Source organism: Phasianus colchicus, chromosome 15 (genome assembly GCF_987193195.1).
Source record: "Phasianus colchicus chromosome 15, bPhaCol1.hap1.1, whole genome shotgun sequence".
Taxonomy (NCBI): Eukaryota; Metazoa; Chordata; class Aves; order Galliformes; family Phasianidae; genus Phasianus; species Phasianus colchicus.
Genome location: NC_143450.1, coordinates 17311365 through 17334507, shown reverse-complemented (window position 1 = coordinate 17334507; position 23143 = coordinate 17311365). Strand labels below are relative to the sequence as shown.

General features: G+C 50.0%; 1 protein-coding gene across 7 annotated transcripts; it reads right to left on the bottom strand.

The window, feature by feature from the left end:
* Positions 1 to 1017: 1017 nt before the first annotated feature.
* Positions 1018 to 23058, bottom strand: LOC116232233 (solute carrier family 22 member 4). 7 transcript variants are annotated; one of them, XM_090151052.1, is made up of 12 exons: positions 21257 to 23058; positions 19289 to 20411; positions 17970 to 18285; positions 13856 to 13959; positions 13507 to 13661; positions 11285 to 11456; positions 9790 to 9916; positions 7942 to 8042; positions 6796 to 7010; positions 5966 to 6148; positions 4629 to 4764; positions 1018 to 3741 (listed from the first exon to the last, which is right to left on the bottom strand). In XM_090151052.1, the coding sequence occupies exons 2-12, from the start codon at positions 19468 to 19470 to the stop codon at positions 3666 to 3668; spliced, it is 1767 nt and encodes a 588-aa protein (XP_090007178.1). In that variant the 5' UTR covers positions 19471 to 20411; positions 21257 to 23058; the 3' UTR covers positions 1018 to 3665. The 7 variants fall into 7 exon arrangements, with proteins under 7 accessions (XP_090007178.1, XP_090007179.1, XP_090007180.1 ...); XM_090151053.1 differs by having other exon boundaries at positions 19289 to 20254; XM_090151054.1 differs by having other exon boundaries at positions 19289 to 20129.
* Between the last annotated feature and the right edge of the window lie 85 nt (positions 23059 to 23143).

Here is a 23143-nt window from a genome sequence, read left to right as displayed (position 1 = left end):
GATAATAAATAGATAGATCGCTGCGGTTACATCGACTGAACGGCACACAGCCTGCGTTCCCGCGCTGGTTCCACCCCCACGCGCAGCTGAACCGCAGCACGGCTCACCGCCCGCTCCCAAGGGAACAGAGGGAGAACGCGGAACGGAAAAGGGCCCGATGTCGGCAAGGACAGGGAGATCCCGCTGGTTACCGTCACGTCAGTCAGATGATGGGTAGATCGCTGAGGACTGATTCGAAATATAAACGCCTCTCGGAGCTGCAGGATGCAGAGGAGCAGCGATAGGAAGCTCCACCTGAACGCGAGAAAGAATTTTATTGTGAGGGCGGCGCCGCTCGGAGCGGTGGGGACATCTCCTCCTCCGGCTGTATCCAAACACGCCTGGATGCTTTCCTGTGCAGCTGCTGTAGGCAGCCTGTTTTAGCAGGGAGCTGGGACTAAACGATCTCCGGAGGTCCATTCCAACCCCTGCAGGTCCAGGATTCTGGATCCTGCTCTGCTCAGCCGAAGGCCGGCAGCGGGGGATGAGGGAGGAGCCCCTGCTGTGCTGCAGGCAGCAGGCAATGGAGGGAGGCCTCGAGTTTGCCTCTGGGCAGTGGCCTGACAGCTGGGATTGCTTCTTTCCAGCAGGCCAAAATGACACCATAGACAAGGCCAGGTTCACAGTGCAAATCCAAAATATCACCACAGCCAAGGCCAGATCTAAGGTGCAAGGCTCAAATGTTGCCACGGTCAGAGCCAGGGGCCTTGGTGCAAGGCCAAAACAGTGTCGTGGTCGATGCCTGATGATGGTGCAAGGCTGAAATGCTGCTGTGGTGAAGTCCAGGTTGCTGATGGGGAGCTGGGAAGAGCAGCATGCCTCTTGCGTGGAAGAGTTTATTTTGAGTTTTTATTTTCATAAAATTTTATGCATGCTAAGTTCATTTTAAATTACTTCTTTAAACATCTTTAAACAAAGTGTTAAATTTAGGAGACTTTATTCTTCAACTACAAACCACACAGAAAATAGGTTACACAGTACTAGTGTACGTTTTATTCCAACAAAGACAGGAGTTCCCAGGTGACAACAACTACGTATTTATGTGTGCTTTAAGACATCCAACAAGCCCGTGTCAGATCTTACTGATGATAAGAGGTTACACAGAGAGACCCGGGTAAATTTAACAGAGGAGAGAGCTGAGGCCCAGTGCAATCAGTGGGAGCCATGCAGTTGTGCTTCCCTCCCATCCTCTGGTCAGAGCTGTAGGTGCATCTCCCAGCTGAGGTGAGCACACAGGTCCCACAGTGAGCCCCACCAAGCATCTGACACACACAACTCACTGAAGACTGCAGTGAAAGTCTTAGGTTCTTCATCAGAAATACATTTATTTTCTTAGTAGCCAATGGCTACTAAGCCAATTCTGTTTTCTTCAGCTTTACAGTTAAAAATGTAGTAACTTGCCAGAATCTGGCACTCCTGCCCTCCAGATTCATCCCTGTATGATTCTTCAGCAGGCTGCTGCTCTCTGAGTTCCTTCAGAAATCCCTGTTCTGGCCTAGGAAAGATACGGTCAGAGGACAGAAATCCTCCTTACAAGTGCTTCATCAGCTGAAGCAATCTCATTTTCTCATTCTGACTGTGCTCAGACACACTGAGTCCATATAACAACATCACATTCTTGTCAACAATGCATTCCACTCTTGCATTTTTTTTTTAAAGTTGCTACTAAAATACTAAAATACGACGCTAGCTTTTGATCAATGGTAAAAGCAAGAAAAATAAGACCAATTAAAACAAAGCATTTAAAAAAAACACAATCCCCTTCCTTATTTAAAAAATGGAATCTAGTTTTAAGATACTACCAAGTTCAAGAATATAAAAATATTTACCTTTCAGAAATACCTAAGCCTACAATCACATAAAATAATATGAACTTAATATAAAAATCTTCATAAAAATAGAGGCCACCTATATTTAGCCAAGTCCTCAGACCTGTCCTACACCAACGGAAAGGTTTTGTTCAGAAATCTAGTTGTGCCTAAACAGTTATTTGATAGATTAACTTTGCAATAAGTAAAATAAAGAATTAAATACTGCTGTCATTAAGGAAATTCCAGTTTGAGAAGGGATGAGGATGTGGGTTAGCCTTATGGCACATTACATTTATGGCATAAAGCATGACTACAGAAAATTAATATTAAAGGAAGTAGTATTGCTACATCCCAAAGAGCAGCTTGAGATGATTGCACAAGTTCCTTGCATTTAAATGTTATAAACCTTTATAGTTGTGCTCGAACTTGCAGGGAGATCCTCACTTGCGTGCCAAATGCCAGCACAAGACAAACTGCCATGAAGTCTCACATTAAGAGAGGAGACAGTGCGCTTTGTTGGCCTTAACGGAATGTGAATCACCACTAAATGGGTTCACAGAAGATAAAAATCAGCCTACCCAGCCTGAGAGACTTCATGCGGCCAAGAAGTCCACACACAACCAATAAATAGAGAAGTAAAAGGCATTAAATTTTTCTCAAACTACGCAGTGTTTGTAAAACAGTAGTAGCACAAATCTAAGCTCTACTACGTTCAACATTTCATCTCATCTAGCTTTGCTGAACTTAAAAAAAAAAAAACAAACACATAATAACCTGTAGGACTTGAAAAACAAAATACTGGCTTTGTCAGCATTATTTTTGCTTTGGAAAAAAAAAAAGAAAAAAAGTATGGTCCCCAATGAGCCCTTTTCAGTTCTTAATAGCTGCACATTAAAATCTCCTATACAGAACATCTGATTTTTGCAAACATCAAATCTCCTTTAAATTCGTAAATGGTACAAAGGTTTTTGTAGATTTTTGTAGAGGCTTTCAAAACCGAGTTGAGTTTTCTCTGAAGGTACAGCATAATGTAGTATACATTCAGAGGAGAAACGAAATGCTTTGAAAAAGAACCACAAAAAGATATAGAAGTTGCTTATGTCAGCATATTATGAGAAACCCAAAAGCTGAAAATGCAGAGCATGTTTGAACAGGACCACTTCTTCGATAAAACCTGTTTTTGCATGGCCCATCAAAAGGAGATCAGCAAGCTATAGCCCTCGCTCAGTCCTTACACCTCAGCACTCCTAAAGCCCAGTGATTTCAGCAGGATTAGGCCTTATGAAAAAGCATCAGCTTTTATAGGGACAAGTGGATCAGAAGTGGATCCCAGGTTGTACCAAGCCTTGGTTACAGATTTCAAATGAGGCTGGGATCTTTCCTTTAGAGACGTGTGAGATGTTCAGACACACCCAGCTTGCCTTCCTCCAATCAGTATGCACAGTGTGAGAAAACCACCACCATCACCTCTGCTGCCTTCTTTCTTTTCTCTTAGCAGCTTTCATTGAGTACATGACTGGTGCAGTCATTGCTGTACTAATACTCCTCAAGACATGTTTAGCACATGCAGACCTCTGTTTCTCAACAGAGGATCTGCTGACACACTCCAGGAATCAGAACACTGAATTACAAACTAAGAGCCCTATAGGAGCAGACAGCATCTGTTCAGAAAATAGGTACATGGGTACAGCAGCACAAGGGACAATAACTACAGTGCCATAGCATTGGCTGTTGGGTTTTTGTTCATTTTCCTGTGGCAGAAAATGCATTTTGAAATCTTGTTCTTCCAGCCCCTTGGAGAGTGTGCATCCTTCTTCACAAAGGTGTTGTGAGAGTTTTAGTACTCTCCTTTGAATTCCTAATGCCAGTGGTGTGTTGCCCATTCCTGAAACTGAAAGCAAGTAAAAGACTGAGAAGGCAGAGAACATTTTACAGAGTGAGAGCAGACACTGAGCCCTCCAAATTAGCACTGCTAAAATAACTGTGTTACACTACTAATATAAACACTGGGAAAAAAACCAGGCCTTCTCTGGAGCATGCCCTTCTGGATGGAAGAAGCAGTGCAGGAAACAACATTTTGAGCTTCAGCATGATTCACTGACCATAATTCAGTTACTTCATTCTGTTTATGCAAGATGTCTGCAAAGGGAATCTGGACATCAACTGCAGAGCTAAAAGCAATGTCAGGTATATGAAAGTCCCTAGCTGCAAAAAAGAGCAGCATGCTCTTATCAAGGAACCTGGCCTGAGAAACCTTCTTACCCTGAAAGCACAATGGCAGCTCCTTTACCAAGCAGGCATTAGCTACAGGCAATTCCATGTGCTTTTTTTGTTCAGTTGGTTTTTTGCCCTATAAGGACAAATTCTGTTCACTCTCCCTCACAAAGCTGAGTGGTGTACGGTGTCTGTGCAGCCGCACTTGAACGAATTCAGTGTCCTGCACTAATTTCCCACCCACAGCAGTGGCTAGCAAGCACTGCTTGCACTGCATCAGCACTACGATGTATGACACAGATTTCAGTGGGCACATTTGCTCAGGGTACCCAAAACAGCACCTGGTGGGGGTCAGCATTTATTTGCAAGTGCCCACCTTCAAGCATATTAGTGCTCAGGTTCAGAGCTGTCTGTAGAATTAACAACAACAGACCTAAAGGGCACTCTGAAAGCTTTGATGTTTTGCAATAGATCTGATGAAACATTTTCTCATTGTAAAAAGAGATTTTGTACAAAGAAGTCCTGAATTCTTGTGGAGGATGGGATGAATGAAGGCCGACTTACCATTTCACCTTCAGCATTTGTTCAAAGCTCTCAGGCAGAGCATTGCCATAGCTCTCAGGGAGAAACAGGGTGAGGATCCCTATCAGCACAGTCAGGCTTCCCATGAGGATATATGGTAGGTATCTGTCATAGGCACCTGGCAGAACACAGAACAAGAGAAGATCAATTACAGAGCCACCTTCTATGAACCCACGCATAAAGTTTACATTTCAGACATCATTGCAATGCAGATTTCATTTGGAATAATGCAGCAAAGAGGCCAAATTCAGACTAATGGACCATGAGTGAGGGGAACTCTTACATTCATCTCCTCTTTGGAAGCAGAGGAAGCACCCGATGGAACTGTAGGCATCCCTGTTCATTTAGAGGAGTTGGACTAGATGAGCTTTAAGGGTTCCTTGCAACTTAAACAATTCCATGATTCTATGAAGCATCACTGCAGGGACAGACAGGAGGCTCTCACATTGGTCTGCTCAGTTTCTGATTTAGAGCATGAAAGCAGCGGCCCCTGCCAGCAGCCTGCAGTTAGTGCACCAGCATTCAGAGTGCAGGACTTTCATCACAGTAACGCAGAGCTTCAGAGGTCTTTCAATAAAGGGATTAGCCAGGAATTAAAGCAAGGCAGAGAAAGGACCAAACTGAACTTGACAGCTTTATTTTGTAGTTGGGATATAGCAGCATGCTTTCTAATGCGAGGAATAAGCTAGGATTAAAATGAAGACCTCTGGGTATTTCACATTTGGAGCCAAAGTTTGTGATTTGATCTCCTCAGTGCTTATGAGCTGGACAAACTGCAAGGGCCTGACTGAGCTGTAGCAAATTTCAGCAGCTCACCAGTTTCTCCTAAAACCGCCTAGCATTTAGAAAACTATTCGGATGACTGCAACAAGACTTTTTAAAGATTGAGCCTATGGGAACCTGCAAGCAAAACGTAACAATAAAAGCTTATTCCTGTCTATATCTGTTACTGCTACTTAGGCTGCAGCAGAGACTGAAGACCCCAAGGAGCACCACAGCCATTCCATCTCTTATTTCACATTTGCATTGCACAATCTTTGTGCAGTGCTCAGAATGGGATGTTAAAGAGCGTCACAAAAAATTTCCTTTGGGAAATGAATACTTCTGCTCATAGATCAAAATGTAAACCGTAAGAAAAAAAGCAAAATGAATGTCAAGATGCCTGGCTTAGTGCAGGATATAGAACTCAGACCCAATGTGAGAGAATGGACTTAGAAGACAGCAAGTGGAGGGAGTTAAGAGCTGAACCTGAACCTCAGAAGCTCAGGTAATTTTATGGGCAATTATGCAGCTCAAGGCAAGAGTGCAGGGTATCTCACCCAGGTAAACGAAGTAGGGAGCAATGATGCTGCCCAGCCTGGAAGCTGTGGACGTAGCTCCGACTGCCATGTTTCTGACCAGTGTTGGGTACAGCTCCACATTGTAGACATAAAGCATTGAAAACGCAGCTGTGATACCAAACTTTCCAAGCATCACCAGGCAAAGAGATAAGACATTGAGATCTGGAGGAGAAAGATAAAAAGCAAGATGAATAAACAACACTCTTTGCTCACTCCTTGTATTTCTTTTACCTCCCAAGGATCCTATCGCTGCTTTGTTCTGGTTTCCCATAGGAGTTGTGTGGGATGTTTTATTTTGTTTCTAATTTTGCAGCCCATTAGTCCCACTTGGCTGCAGCTTCCCTGCTGAGCGCACTGCAGAAGGCACAGCTTATTGTGCACTTTTCAGTTTTTGCTTTTCTCCCAGCGAAAAGGCATTCTTGAAATAGAACAAAATTCCATATTACACAGTAGCAAAGCACAAGTGTAAATCCATCCCTATTTTGCAAAATTTAGTGGAGATTTACACACAGTGAAGTCTGGGAGGCTTGCAGGATGGTTTCAGCCTCTCTGCATAACCAAACAAATCACAGTACACTTTTGGCTGGTTCTCCTGGCCTATAAAAAGCTCAGAAATCTGACACAATTGAGAGCAGTGTGTGACTCAGCATATATGTGTGTATTGGAAAAAGAATCACTACTAGCAATCAGCATAAATTTGACCTCAGATCCCAAGTTTGATCAGAGATTCCATTAATTTCACAGAACCGTGAGACAGAAGCATAAAACACGGTGATGTTTTATTTAATGGGTGTATTTGGATCTCGTACCCGTGGGAACCAGCTTAATGAAGAGGACAACACCTCCCCCCAAAACCAAGGTGCCGGATATGGAGTAGCGGCGAGGCAGGGAGCGCAGGAGCAGCCAGGCAATGATGTATGCTGGGACTTCAATGACCGCTGAAAGGAAGCAGTTGATGTAGGCATCGCCATGCAGGTTTGGAGTGTTGAGGGAAAGGCCAAAGTAACCAACGGAGGTGAAAAACCTGAGAAAAGCAATAATACCAAATGATCCCCGAAACACTGCGCTCTGAACACCTCCGGTGTTGCCTCAGAGGTTGCTACGAAAATCGGATGTCGCAAAGCATCAGCACGGACACCACGGCTCAGCCACCTCACTGGCAGCCCCATCTTTCTAACTCTGCCATCCCTTCCAGTGACCACATCCACAGCAGCTTGCAGACCTCGGATTTCTCTGTCCTTCCTCCGCCTTCTACACCAAGTATGAGCCTTTGTAGAAGTCGCTCACAAAGGCTTTTCCCTGCAGTGGGCTCATTAACAGCACAATGACACAAGACTAGGAAGCCTCCCATGCCATCTGTGGCATGCTCCACTGATGGGCTCTCCCACCCTCAGCAGTCTGCATACATCTGACTTTAATCTTCACACCAGAGCTGGATGTTCAGGTTTCAGACCTGCCCCCCTACAGCATACTGAGTGTGCCAGCCAGGTCCCTCCTGTGGGGAAATAGGTACAGAAAGGGGCTACAGTCTGCCTAAAGTGCACTACTTGGTCCTCACTCCTCGTGGCTGCCCAGGCAGGGACCAGGATCTCACAGATAGGAACAACACAAGCGCTGGCCTTGGCTTTGGTGCTTGTTATGCTACTGAGATGCTGCCTCTGCTATGAGACATTTCTCTTCAAACAGAGGCTACAGAGATGGGAGCTTAAAAAAAATTACATACGCAGGCTGTTACGTATGGTTTCCTTGCTGTTTTACACTGAGTTGAGGCTACACCTCCACACTTGTGTGCTAATGCAGCACAGGTGCAGAGGCTACCGAGGGACATGTACCAGCCAAGGGCTGTGTGTGGGCAGGCACCAAGGCTGAAACTCATTATCTAAACCTGTGACACGTGCCCTCAAAGCAGAGATTGTTCTATTGCCTGGGTACTTTAGGAATACACATTTCCTTACCACAAAAGTAATGACATAATAGTAATAGTTGCAATGTTTCGGGTTCGAAATAGGTCCAGAAGGATAGCCTTCTGCTGCTGCTGAGGCTTCGAATCCTGCATCTGAAGGAAAAAGGAAAACAAAACCAAAAAAATTCCCACACACCTCAGAGCACAACAACCTTTGCATACCAATAGCTCGGGCAGTAGGAAGTTATGACTGCACTGGGATAATGGGTCAGCCCAAGTCCTTAGCGGAGCTGACCCCTGCACCAGCAGCACTCCATGGTGGCTTGAGTTTTTGGGTTAAAAAAGGCAGCACTTGGGACAGCTGCACCGTGCACACGAATTATGTCAGATGACCAGAAAGGCGCATTAATACTTCCTCAAGGATCTAACACAGTCCTTCCAGGAGCAACCTCATGAGTGAAGGTGTTTTTCTGCGTGTGCACGCCTGTGCACTCAGCTCTCTTCTGCTCATCATTCAACAGGGTGGGAGATAAATGCACAACACCAGTTCAGCTGCCTGCTGTCGGCGGGGGATGGAGACTGATGCTGGGTCTCAGTGCAGAGGCCAAGGTTAGCCAGTCAACTCCTGCTGGGGCACAGAAAAGCCCAAGCAGAGGTCAGTGCTGGCAGCCAGGCTTCCTCCCAGCCCCAGAGTGAAGATGAACCTCCTGTAATGAAGCCCTGACCCTCCTGCTGGGCTCCCGAGGAGATTTCCCTTTCCTAGGAAGGAATGTAATTTCTGAGGAACATCTTTACGGCAGCATTTGAACAATACTTCAGCGGGAGGCTTCAGGTGCAGACATCATCCTCAGGCTGCTGTGGACAGGTTCTTGGGATGTGAGGTTCCCACAGAATGAGCACAGTTGAGCTGCTGCTTGGTCCCAGAAATGCACAGAGTGATGATCTGTGCTCAGCTGCCAGAGCATGAAAGGTCACATCCAGGATGAAGGACAACTGAGAAGTGAGGATAATGCTTCCATGGTGCCCATAGCTTCCCATAGATGGAACTTGCACTCAAATTTACAGCACCACAAATGTTTGGAAAAGAGCTCTTCAGCAGCTCAGCCAAAATTTAAGCACAATAAATGTTGCTCCAAGTATCACAAGAGATGTGTGGTGCTTTGCTATTGTTGTACCAGGAGATGTCAGGAGAGACAATGCAAGTGCTGGTGAGACGCAGAAATTCAGACTCAGCACAGACCCATGGTCACCATCAGCTTGGCCTGGGTTCTTTCTGAGACTTCAGGAGCTCCAGAGTGGGACAAAGCTCCCGTAGGGAGGCAGGCACGAAACCCAGCCATTTCACAGCTGTAAGCAGTTCCTTGGCTTTCTCCTTTTAACCAAGAAACATGAAATACAAGGGAAAAAAAAAAAACAGGCCCGCAGAACTTAATGTGATTCAGTGCCTTCACCCTAGTCACATGCTTTAAGTGCAGCTCCAGCACTTGCTGCTCTGTGCAGCTGGAGCATCCCTGGGGCCGCACAGACCCTGCACACGTGGACCTGGACTTAGTGCTCATGTGCAGCCCAGCAAAGGGCCGTAGTTAAACTGCAAACAGCTGACACTGCCCCAAGCTGGAATGGGGTCAAACTTGTCCTCCTCAGGCCTCCTCGGTGCTCCCAGGGTGAAGCAAGCTGGGTTACCCTTACCCTGAAAACCACAACCAACTTCTGCTAAGAAAGTTTTTCTGCTAAAAAAGCAAGCCAAGAAACGAGCCCTGTGGCTGCTCATCTCACACCTGCTGCCCCAACACTTACCTGAGGCCAGCAGCCCTGCCAGCCTCTGTGAGCTGCGGCTGGAAGCCGGTTCTGCTCTGCCAGTTTACAACACGCCAAAAGCGGTAGGATGTGTGACACGTACCTCTGCGGCATCAAAAAGCACGGCTGGGGCTGGGGTGTTGTTTATTTTTGCAGCCTTTCGGATAATAACTTCTGCCTCTTTATATCTTCCCTGGGAGATCAGCCAGCGAGGGGACTCAGGAATGATCCTGCAATGAGTTTCAGAATAAATGACTCAACGCTTTTCACTGAAGTAAGGCATTATTAAAACCACATGGATGCTCTGTAGGAGTGATGCTCTCATTTATAGTCAGCAGAGAAGCATGCAGGCAATGCAACTCGTCCCACTGGGACCAGAGGAGGACTGGGGCACAAGGGACGTGCGTGTCCTCGCGCTGAAGCAGAAGTGTGGGCACTTCTCCTTGAGGGCTGCTTTTATTCGTTGCTGCCCCCTAGCAAGCTGCACACTTACTGCACAGACAGCAAGGATGGGGGCAGCTCAACCAAGGTTTAGCAAAATTATTCTCAGGAAATAACATATAGTGTGGGAATGCTTTAAATGTGCAGAGGGTGCATCAAAAAGCTCTGTGTCATAGGAATCCTATGTACAAAACATGACAATTCCACCACAAATCTGATGCAAGCTCTCCCAGGCAAAGGACGGTGGCCATGTTCCTGATGGCAGTTTCCAATCAATTCCAGACACGTGTAGAGCAAATTAACATCAAACACAGGACAGAAGGTCTCACCCTTCCTTAACTGAACCCTCTTCTCTTTCCAACCCAAGCCATTCCATTATTCCATAATTCCTTCACCAAGCAGCTCCCCAAAGGGCTAACCCATGTCCTGGCTTTGAGTGCCACGTGAGTTTTTTTTATCACCACCGCATTAACTCCAAACTGAAAGTGCACCCACAGCAATCTTCTGCATGCTTTGAAAGAGAATCCCACCAAATTGCAAAGCAGGACTCTGAAGCCTTGCCTTAGGGACATATTTCTCATGCCTCACAGTGCCAATCCCAAAGCAGAAATCTGAAAGCTTGCATACAAAAACCAACCTCCCCATCAAGCAGCAGTTTGGGACAGAGGGATACACAACTGTGGTGAAGGACTCTGAGACATTTCAAGTTAAATGAGCGAAATAACCCTCAGGGGAGAATTGGACCCGATAGCATAGTGAACTGCTGGTCTTTTGCTGGGATTTCACAGCCCAGCAGCAGTTGAATCCTCATTAAGAATGGCTTAAAGGAAAAAGCAGGGAAGAAAAGTTAAGACCAAATCACTGGGCAATACTACAGAGTAAGCTGAGAGGTGATTAGCAATGCCTGGAGGCATAAGGCAGGTAGAAAATTTCCAAGCTGCTCTGGAAGCTGGTGAAAAAAAAAGCCCATGGCAGCACGAGGATCAGCAGGCGGTTATCTGGGCCTAGAACTGGCCAAAAACAAAACCAAAAAAAACAACAACAAAGAAAACATCCCTCCTCCCCACCCCCCAGCTCTACCTCAAAGCAAATCCCTTCACATGGGAAAAAGAAAATCCACCAGAAGGGGAGGAGGTGCCCAGGACACCCACACTCACCACCAGAGCGGAACGCAGAGCAGCCCGGGGAGGGTGAGAGCCAGCAGCAGCATCCGCCAATCTCTGATGAAGTAAGCAAACAGGGGCAGCAACATGTAGCCAATTGCAAAAAATATGCAAACTCCTAACGTAGAGAATATAATACGAACTGATTTGCCAAGAATTTCTGTTCCTGTTTAAAACAAGGGAGGTTGGATTAGCATTTTAACTCTTTCTGGTCAATCATGAATATAAACTTTAGTGCATTTGCAAAGAGATAAGCTGAACAATGTTAGAAAACAGCAGTTCCTCTTATATGACACTTCAATGGACACTGCCAAGGAGTGCAGTTCCTGTGTTATTGCCATCAGAGCTGACAGGTCTAACAGAGGGCTCAGAGCAATTTGGATCACCAAGCCCTCCTCTGCCACAAATTAAAAAATAAACAGCTGGCAGTATCTTTTAATGAAGTCCTCCTCTTAACATCATAAATGAGTTGGGAACAGAAATAAAGGCAGCCATGTGGAAGTGAAATGCGAAGGCTCTGTGCTTTGCTCCCAGCAGAGGGGAAATATTGACCCCAGTGACAGCCAATGCCCCCAGCAGCAGCCAGAGTTTCGTGTGAAGGTGAATGACCTCTGCTTGGGGAACAAAATGATCAGAGAGCACCTAAACTACCTTTGATAACCTCATATCTAAAACACAGAGTTTCAGAGCTGTCTGTTAAGCCCAGCCCTGGGCAGGCTGCAGGTGCTATTTGCTCTGCATTGCTCAGTGCTGGGGAGCTCAGCCCCTTCCCAAAGCTTTCTACCCTTGGGTTTGGGGTTTCCCAGCTGGCAGATTCCCTGCCCCTCATCCCAGTGCCGGCAGGGCCACCTGCAGCACATCCAGCTTGGGGTTAACAAGTAATTTGCTGCAGAAGGAAAACCAGTCTGTGGGTGGGAACCAGTGCTGCTTTATCTCTGGGAACACAAGGCTGCACTGCCAGCAGCACGCTGTGGCTGCAGGGCATGAAACACAACAGTGGTCCCTGATAGCACTCTTGGCTGCAACCAGCATCACCACATGACAGCAGTCAGCAAAAGCTGTGTGACACAGCCTGGGGCCAGTGCAACACCTAGCAAGGGATGTTGTAAACCTTCCCTGGAGGTGCACGAGGCCATGGATGGGTGCTGGGCAGCTCGAGCTGGGAGGGAGCAGCCAAGCCATGGCAGGAGTGGAGCTGGGGGGGCTGTAAGATCCCTTCCAACAAAACCATTCCGTGATTCTTTCATAAACATTATATAAAAAAGGAGGGTTTGTGGCACTACAAAGCCAATATGAGCTGACAACTGCCAGCTACAATTCCCGTCTGCCCTCCCCTGCCCTCATTCTCCCGACCAGGAAATAGCAATTCTGGGCTGACACCAGCACGCCTTCACAAACCAGTGTTGTTTTACAGCCTCAGCACCTGAACACGGACATTCTGAGCACAGCCCTACAGCTCTGCCAGGAGCTGCAGCACAACCCCAAAAGAACAGTTCCACAGCCACAGAACTGCCCTGTGTTTCTCCTTGGGAAAATAAAGAGGGATTTTGTGGCCATCCAGGGCCCACGGCTACCCAGCCATCAGGGTCACCTGTATTGCCCAAAGCCCCTGACTCTGTACTAGTAGCTTCCCATGGCAGATGCAGCATAATGGATGCAAAGTGATGGATGCAGGGTGATGCTGGGGGCCTCAAACTGGCCCCAACCAACCCCTTCATGGCCCCAAATAATGCAGCATGAGGGACAAAGGTGACCACAGAATGAAGGGAGGTGACAGCAGCTGGCTGTGACACAGTGCTGCAGGGGGAGCATGGCTATGTGCTGTCCACAGCAATGCTGCTCTGCTCTGAGGTGTGCAGATCCTTCTGCTACAGGGGCTTGGCAGGGAGGAGCCCCAAATGCTGCTGCTGCCAGCCCTGTTCCTGCTGATAGCAGCCCTGAGCCTCTCTCCAACTCTTCCCCTTAGCAGGACAGAAATGGGTGCTTGTGTTGATGTCTGTTGCACTCATCTTCTTCTCTAAGCCTACAGAAAGTGCAGGCTCTAACTAATTATTTGAAGAGCTCCCTTAAGGCATCCAGGAGAAAAAAAATCATACTGGCCTAAATTAGTAACTGTACCAATAAGGATTTAGTGCTGTCCATAATGAAGTGCAGATTAAGAAGACAAAAAATAATACATTAAGCAAGCACTTAAACTAATGCAGATCAATTCCTACCCAATATGAAGGCCACCACATAGTTGGAGATCTGTCCCATGCCCACTATGAGGAAGAGCACTGTGAACATCTCCCAGCTGGTGGAGAAGATCTGCAGGAAGCTGAAGCCGGTCTGCACAGCCATGGTCAAGAAGAGGATGCTTTTCCTGCCGAACCTGGGGAAGGACAAGGACATGGTTGGAAAGACGGGATCTAGTTGTGGTTTGAAATGTGGAACTTCTAAAGAAGCTAAAGCACATTTTGATTGAAATGTGGAGAACTGGGTGCTAAGCTCTCTCATGGGTCCTACAGCCTCCAGCTGGGCTGTTCTTGGACTCTGCCCTGCTCTGAGCAGTGCTGGCAGCATTACCTGTCTGAGAGCTGCCCCGAGATGAAGGAGCCGATGAGGACCCCCACGAAGAACAGGGATGTGGTCAGCGGCACTTTCCAGTCGTCCTCACACACCAGGTTCCACTGCAAGAGAAGGGCCCACATTCAGCCTCTGTCACACACGGGAACTTTTGCTTCCTGGGAACGTGCCCATTTCCATACAATTTGGATGAATTCCCCTATCCTCAGTGCTGGGACACCGAGGTCTCTGCTGTCAGCATGCAGCTGCTTGTGCCCATGGGGCTGCCTGCATCCAGACCTGACAGATCACCAAGTCCACCCCCAGCCCATCCCCACCATGCTCACTAATCACATCTGCAGGTTCTCTGGCTTGTGGGTTTGACAGAATCTATGTGAGAGCGTAAGTAGAACAAACTCTATTTTCTCACACAGATGGTTTTGCACATTCCCTTTCCCCCTGCAGCCGGCAGGTGCTCATCGCTCACCCTCGCAGCTGGGACGAGCTTTGGGATGGGAGCCAGAGTGGAAACTTCCACCCAGCACCCACACAGAGCTTAAAAAAAAAAATCAGAAGAGCACTATGAATGCAGCAGGGCTCGCTGACATCCCAGGGAGCAGCCCTGGTCAGGACACATTTATGGGGTGCTGCAGAACTTCAAACAGATGAGACAAGTGTACCATAAAGGTAGGCTGGTCAGCCCCAGATCAAAGTGCAGCATAATTTCAGTAATTAGCTTTGCTATCAAGAGCACATTGCCTCTGCCAGGATTCGTCCTTTGGAGAGGAACCAGGAGGTGTGCCTCAACCCCTTCAATCTGATTAGTATCTAAAAGAAAGCATTTTGTCCCTAGGAGGGGTGGGTAGGCACAGGCCAGGACTGGGCGCTCATCTGTGATTATCTTAATTGCACTTCATAAAATGGAGGGGAAAGGTAGGCCAGCAGAGCTCTGACACTTGCAAAGAATATGGAGTCATGGAATATCCCGAGCTGGAATATCCATAGGGATCATCATCTCCATTTCCCGAAATGTTGGAGTAGGGATGCTGCTCTTGGAACGTGTGCACTGGGATCTGTGAATCTTGTCAAAGGGAATCTGTAAACCTGGTGGAAATCAAATCCTGTGTTAAAAACAAAGCAAAACTCAGCTTCAGGAAATGGGACATGAAAAGCAAGAGTTTCTTCAAAAAAACATGAACAAAGGCAAGAGGGCTGCTCCTGCACGGTACGAGCTTGGGTTCCACGGGCCTCTATCCTGGACCAGCACTGTGCCACTGTGCTGCATCCTCATGTGATCTCCCAGCACTGAGATTTCCAAGGAAGAGTTCCTGTAGGATGTTCCTAGAAGAGCCGAGAGGACAGCGAACAAGGGAGAAGGTTTCCAAGTTGCCATGTCCTGACTTGCCCAACTTCGTGCAGTCAGCAAATAGTGCGGTGCCAGAATGTGCAGCCAACACGGAGCATTACTCAGGACATGAAAACGTGACACCCAGCAAATAGAGGGAGTTGTGGCAGCTGTCCCCATGACCCTGACCCACTCTGGCTGCAGGCTTGCATTGGACACCAGGATGCTGCTTTGGGGGCACCAGGAGGCATCCCAACAGCTCAGGGCTCATGGACTCAGCCAACAAGTTGGAAATGAAGCCCCAGGATTAAATTTGTCACTAGTTAATCACAGAATCATTAAGGTTGGAAAAGACCTTTCAGATCCCCAAGCCCAACCCACCCCACCCTACCATGCCCCACTCCCTGGGCAGCTGTACCAGCACCTGACAGCTCTTCTAGAGAAGAGATTTTCCTTAATATCCAACCTGAACCTGCCCTGATGCAACATGAGGCCATCATCTCTTGTCTTAAAGGGCAGCATCCCAATGCCTGCTTCTGCATTGCTGGGTGGGAGCTGAGGAAGGGTCAGCACTTCCAAAATGCCTACACAAAGCCAAAGGCACCAGCTGAAGACACCTGCACTGATCCCGTGCTCCCCGGTGCCTAATGCCTCTCACAGCTGTCCCATGACATGCTACACAGACAGCAGGAATTACTGAGGTTGGGTCAAAGCCCTTTCCATTTGTGGAATGTGATATGCAACATATAGCAGCTGGTGGTGGGCTGGGATTTCTATCTAAAGGAACTCACTGCATTTGACAAACAGAAAACACACACACACAACCAAACTCATGGCCCCCCAGCACACCTGGGGCTGCTCAGCAGAACGGTGCTGCTGATGGGGGTGCCTGCAACACAGAGCTGCACCACCCACAGCCACGGTGTCCAAATGGCCTCTGCTGGATTAATTATCCATTAACCAGCAAATAAGTAATACTGTAATGTTCCTGGCCAAGTGCACTGCAGAGCAAAGTTCAGGTAAGCTTCCAAGCTTTCACCACCAGGAATAGGAGTTGGTTGTGATCACACCACTGTTACCACACTGACAGGCTCTTTGCTATTGTGCAGGCACATTCACTTCTGTCATCTGTTTTCAGACCAACCCTGTGACTGAGCCTGGGATGCTCTGCCCAGGGGATCTGCACATCCCCACGCAGCCCAGCACAGAGCTGGCATCCTCCAGCCTGCTCCTTTCCAGCAGCAGTAACAGGATTTGATGCAACTCAGTGAATCGAACATAACCTCCGGTGTTTCATCCTGTGCCATCCAATTCTGCTCCTCTGCTGAGGATGGTTTTGCAGGGAGCCTGCCTGATGATGTGCCCAGACTTGTCTTTGTGAACACAGACAGAAATGCTGGGCACAAAAATCAGCATCACAAGTTTAACCAAACTGCTCCTTTTCACTGTTTCATCACTGCCTGCTTTCCCTGTTTCAAAACCGAACCCAAAATCTTTCCCACATGTTCATGCCGTTCTGAACACAACAAGAATCCTTCTCCATCTGGCCTACAGATGGGAACCCAGCACTTGGTTTCCACTGAAACTGAGTGTGCTCTGGCCCCATGGGTGTGCCCCAGGTCCCCAAGGCAAACCCCACAGTGAGCACTGGGGGGTTGCTGTTCCCTCCCCATGTCTTGCTGCCACTTCCCCCTCCCCCACATCAGTGTCCCCATGCCCCTGGCTCAGTCCCACAGCCCAGAGCTCCTGGCAGGACCTTCCCCAGCCGTGCAGCAGCTTTTGGTGGCAGATGGCTCTGCTGAGTCACCAGGGCTGCAGCCGGTGCCAACCACTGCTGCCCACACCCCAAGCACAAGCCATGGGCTGCACGAATGGGACGTGACCCTGTGGTACCAGCAGGGTTAATGCTGGCATTCCTGAGCACGACCAGGGCAGGATCCCAATCTCCACAGCTGCGCACAAGCCCACCCCAAGCCCAAAGCTACAATGGTCTCACTCTGTGTGGGATGCTCTGCTCCTTCCCGGGTCACTTGGAGCCATCCTGGCTGGGGACACTGTGTGACACTGCCCATCCTGGGGCACGTGGGGCATCAGCTGCCACACACCAGCGTGGGCTGAGCTCGTTATTGCCATCACCCTCTGCTACAACACCAAAGAGCACAGCAGTCCCACAGCTTTTGGGGCATCACACTGCTCTATCACAGCTCATCGCCAGCAGAGGCAGAGAGCCCACCAAAACCACAAAAGTGCTCCTGTGGCTGTCACTACCGATGTCCCCACGTCCCTGCACAGATGATGCCATTGCACAGGCTTAAAATCGGGCTCACAGCTCAGAGCCAGCTCCCCGACGGATCACTGTCCACAAAGCTCCCAGCCTCCAAAGCCCCACGCTCTGTGTCCCTTGGCAGTGGCGGCATCCTCGTGCCAAGAAGTGAATCAGTGGGAATTAGCCAGGACGCTCAGCGTGCCAGCAGGGAGAAAACAGCAGGAGGAAACAGCAGGGAGAAACCATCACGCTTCTATTTTCAGCCTCACTGCCACAGAAAATCCCTCTCCAAACAAACCGCGCCGGCGCTCGAGATGAAAACACACAGCGATAACACGGGCTGCTGCAGAGCTCCCGCTCACCTCCCCCAGAGCATCACTTCTGCCCCAGCCCTTCTCTCAGGCATCCGACACATTCCCTCAGGAATTCGCCCTGCGGGAGGTGGTGTGTGTAGAGGGGAACCACTCTCTCTGTTCCCCCACCCCGGGGATCCCGCCTCCGCGCACCGCACCGCACCCGCGCACCTCACTGACGATGGTGGAGCGGTACACGTCGCGGCTGTACTCCCAGCCGTCCAGGCACGGCTCCTGCTCCAGCTCCGCCAGATGCACGTCGATGCCGGGCCGCAGCCCCAGCGCCGACAGGTTGAGCAGCACGTCCAGGCGGTAGCGGCTGCAGCGGCTCGGCTCCGTCAGTCCGCCGCGCAGCTCCAGCGGGATGCTGGCGTTCCGCCACTCCTCGCTCAGGTTGGCTCCGGGCGGCACGGCGCAGCGGTGCTCGGGGGTACCGGCCAAAAACACGGCCGACATCCCATTGAAGCCGTTGGGGATGATGCTGGCGCTGAGCAGAAAAAAGACGAGGCGTTGGAAGCGGCCCCACTCGCCCAGGAAGGCGGTCACCTCCTCGTAGTCCCGCATGGCGCTGCGTGAATCTCCGCGCCTCTGCGCGCCCCGTGCGGAGCGGCTCCGCCCCGGTCCGGCCCTGCGGGGCGGTGCGTCCCGCTCCGAGGATCCGCTCCACCGCCCCCCGAGCCGCTGCGGGAGCGCTGAGAGCAGCCGCACCGCCCGCACGTGAGTCCGCAGCCCCGCGCTCTGAGCACCGCCCGCTTCCCATCACTCCGCAGTGCGGAGCTTTGTGGTCGGCGGTGCGGGGCGAGCGTGTGCCACAGCAACTGGGCAGAGACGAACGCAGAAATACATAGGTCGCTCTGAATGTAATGCCGCCTATTTATTTCCGTGGAAATTACAACAGCGAGAAAGAGCACGATAAGACTCGTTTCGATAAGACTGTGTGATAGAGCAGGTTCTCAGCTCCGAAGTACTATTTTTCAACGTAGTCATCACCATTAAAGGTGCGTTTTTGGCAGTGATGAACAAGAGCTGCATGCTGGGCTCGTACAGATCCTAACCGGTGGAGATGACCCACTTTTTCACAGCTGCTAGGAAAATGTTGCCCACGCAGTCCATCTTTCGCTGTGCCAACATTCACTGTTTGGTCTCATAAACATTCAGTGAATGTCAGTGCGTGAGAACGTTCAGCCCCTACTGCCTTACCGCCAACTTCCACCTCCCTTGTTGTGAGCCCATGTGATAAAATAGTAGACATTACCTTCGGAGCCGACTTCCTTGTTACCAGCTGGGGGATGAGTGCAGTTAGGATGGAGCCATGGGCAGCGCAGGGCTGGAGCATCCCCTGACCTGCAGGTGGAGCAGCTCTGTGAGCAGAGCCCCGCTATGCAGCGGCAATGGGGAAACAGCCGCCGTCAGCCTCACACACCGCATGCACTCACACCCCCAGATGCTGTCATCCCCTGCAGCACGACGTTTATTTCCCAGTTGCTCACCGTACATCACACACAGGGTCAGCGGTGTCCGCTCGGAGGGTTCCTGCAGCAGCTCCAGCCCGAGAGCAACACTCTGTGCCAGATCCTATCTGCTGACTGCTGCTGCACAACACGTGATGCAGCAGTAGGACCTGCAGATAACTGCAAGGCTGTGCAGGAAATCTGAGCAACGCTGTCATCATCTCCTGAAATAGCTCACAGGACACTCAGAAACACGGCAGTGCTTGAATGTGCTCAGAGCTCAAATCGTTTCATAATGCTTTCTGTGCCAGGCTCTTTTGATGCTTGTGATGTTGGTCTGAGCTGCAGAGCCTTCCCTGGGAGACACCAAAACATCCATGCACTGTGCTGGGCAGCCTGTGGTTTGGGGCTGTCTTCTTATCGGTGCTGGCACAGCCCTGGGCACGTGTGGGGCACGATCAGCCAGGAGGGAAAGTGGGGCTGTGATGTGGGCATAAGGAAGGCAGCAAGAAGACACAGCTCCTGTTTGCAGTGTTCTCCCAGGGAGCACGGGCTGCTTGCTGCTGCACACATGGTGGGAGGCTGTGAGCTCTACAAGGGGCTGACCCCAAGGATGGCACTGAAATTGCTGCAGCGAGCAGCAAGCCCCCCACTTGGGCTGCTCCTTCCTGGCTGGGGCGTTACTTTCTTGTTGTCTTCATTTTAAAGATGCATCCTGGGAACAACGTGCAGGAGAACACATCTTGCTGAGGTGGCATCTCGGCAGCAGTGACAATCAGAGGTGGAGGCTCCAAAAACAGCAGTGCAGTGCCAGGAGAGCTTTGCAGCAGTGCCTGGGCAGGAGAAGCAGATGGCAGCATTGATCCGACCAGGCAGAGAGCTGCAAACCAAGATTAGAGATGGAAGATGATGTCTTGCAGCAAAAGATTGGGACTCTTCTTGCCTGCAGAAGGACTGCAAGGGATGGCTCTTGGCTCCTGAGTCACCGTTCAGACAAAGGTGGTCCTGGTGATAAGAGTAAGAGGGGCCACATGGGGGGATCAGGGTATGCAGATGGGCAGCTCCAGTCCTTAAAGGTGCAAGGATTCAGACAGTGCACTCTCAGATCCTTATTTATTGCCATTATTCAGTCAACAGTAATTATGCAGTCAACTGTAGTTGCCTAGAGGAATAATTTGCAGTGCTCATAAACACCTGTGGTTAGACTTCAAATTTCACATATAAAAGTAAGTGCTAACACATATAAGGTGCTCACATTTATCTGGTTTACAAATGAATCCTCAACGCATTATAAATTTTCTGTGTTCAAGGTGAAAACACCTTTGGGTTTTCTCCTATATTTTGCTTGAGTAAATGTATTGCCTAACACAGCCTGGAGCTGAGGTGGGTCAGAAGGAATGTGAGCAGCCATGGAGCAGAGCAGCTCCCATGTGTTCACATCACCCCCACTGTGTGTGATGCGGGGTAACGATGTGGCTGTCACTGATGGCATTGTGGCTGTCAGTGTGCCACCATCCAGGAGCTCCTGCTCTGCTTGGAGCAGTTCCTGTCCAGGACAGCCCCATTCCCCGTTTTGCACGGGCAAAGCAGCTCTCAGGTGTCTCAAGAGCTGGAAATTAAAAGCACAGACGGGAACGTGGAGTTCTGTAACTCCATGTTGTTCACACAGCTCCTGGATCACACGAGAGCTTGCAGACCAGCAGGGCAAAGCAGAAACCGTTTTGTCAGGCTGCGTGCTGAATCCGGGGGTCTCCTCCATGCGGGTGCCTGCCGTTAATTTGCAAGGAGTTGCACCTTTGCAGGCACCGCGTGAAACTGCTGGAAGCGGGGATCCTGCCCGCAGCATCGTGTGCCGGCTGGGCAAGTCCATAGAACACACACCGACGGGAACAGGGAGGGCTCACCCAACGCCTCTCGACCCCTCACCGAGGAACTCTACTCACTGAGCAATTCTACCCGGTGCGACATCAACTCCAATGCAGTGCTTCGGCTTAAAACCGCTCCTACCTTTGCCGGGTTGCTGCTCCCCCGCTGCATAATGCTGTTGTAACCCAGCAGCCACACCCCAGCGCTGCTAATTCTCATAGCAGGTCTTTCCCCTGATCCTGCCCGAGCCTGGTTATATTCCGCTTTCCATCACTAGGTGGTGCGGGAGGGGCAGCGCACGGAGCGGAGCCGCTGCTCGCCCGTCCCACGCACCGCCCCGCACATCGTGCACCCCTCGTACCTCATCTCCCACCGCCGCCGGTGGTTGGGACCGAAGAGCATGGGGAGTTCTCCTAAAGCGAGGAGATGTTCTTATTCAGAACCCCGAGAGCCTGAAGCGCCCCTGAGCACCGCACCGCAACACGGGGCGGCACCAGCAGCGCTCCCTGCGTGACGGACGGCTCCAGCACCGCCAGGAGCAGCTCTGTCTGTTTTACGGTGTGCGTGGGGAAGATTTGTTTCCCCAAAGTCATTAAAATAGCCTCTGACACGCATGAGAAAGCGAAGAGGGAACACATTTTCCAGTGCCTCTTTCCTACTGCCTCCCCTCCTCCAGCACCAGCATTTCCATCCCAGCGCAAATGGAACAGCTGAGATCTTTGTTCAGGTCCCTGGGGCGCCCAGCCAGCGACCAGGGCGAAGTTAAACAACTCCAAACAAAAGCAGCAGAACAAAAAGGGGGTGCGGCGGTGGAAATCACGCCGGCTAAGTAGGAAACTTCGCCGATGATACATGGAAAAAGTTAAACAATTAGAATTTCAACCAATTTGGCTCCCGTCCCACCTCATCGAGTTAATAAATGGCACTCATCGTCCCTCTCAGCAGGCGGTGTTTCCATAGCAAGGAGGAGCACAGGGAGTGCCCAGCACAGGGCGTGGGGCACCGGGAGCATTGGGCAGCAGTGGAAAAGGGAGCTGGGGGTCCAGTGCTGCTGGGCAAAACCCCACCTGAGACCTTCATAAGTGTTCCAGGGCAGACACAAAAGCAGTGGCTGCAGGAAGAGCTGCAAGCACATTCATTATTTGAATTTGAGCACTAATTAGACAGCCCTCTGTTATCTCGTTGCTAAACCCAGCAAACCTCCCTCCCCTCCCAGCATTCACCTGGAACGTTCGAACAGCCCCACTGAGCCCTTAATTCCCTAATTACACACGCGTGCAGGAAGCGCTAAATGCGCTCATGAGAATTAATCTGTAACCGTTAGACATTCTTGTTCTGTTTCTTGGAAATGACAGCACACTTTCGCCAGCTCCCAGCAATAACAAAACTTTTTGGGAATGTCTCTTCCCACGGCCACTCTCCTTCCTGCCCACACCAAGCCCTGGGCAGGCAGATCTGCCCCAGCACCGACAGCACTGCGCTGGGCATCGCTGCCATGCACCAAAGGGGCTCACTCACTCAGAGGGTGGGGAGGCACTGGAACAGGTTGCCCAAGGAGGTTGTGGATGCCCCATCCCTGCAGGCATTCAAGGCCAGGCTGGATGTGGCTCTGGGCAGCCTGGTCTGTGACCTTGCACATAGCAGGGGGTTGGAACGAGATGAGCATTGTGGTCCGTTTCCACCCAGGCCATTCTATGGTTCTATGAAAATGCAAACCCAACACCCCCCACAGCAAACTTTGGACACAACTGGACGCATGATGTGTCATTAGAGAGGTGCAGCTCTTATGTTTCCTTAAGGCTGGTGGAGCAGGAACGAGGGGATTTGGGGTAAGAAAACCCTCTTTGTGCTGTGTTTATGCCACAGGATTGTGTTTAGAGCACAACACAGCAGCAGCACAGCTGGAGACACACAATGTGCTGCAGAGCACAAAACAGCATCAAGAGGTGACCGTGTGCTCAATGGGATCTCCAGCACACACACGTGTTGGTGACAGAAACCTGAGGATCAAAGGGAAAGCAATTAGGG

Coding starts and splice junctions, on each gene's coding strand:
- LOC116232233 (XM_090151052.1), bottom strand. CDS start 19,470: ATGATGACAGCGTTGCTCAGATTTCCTGCACAGCCTTGCAGTTATCTG. Junction 13,960..17,969: donor GCTCCACCATCGTCAGTGAG/GTGCGCGGGTGC, acceptor CTTCTCTTGCAG/TGGAACCTGGTGTGTGAGGA. Junction 11,457..13,506: donor TGTGGTGGCCTTCATATTGG/GTAGGAATTGAT, acceptor TGTTTTAAACAG/GAACAGAAATTCTTGGCAAA.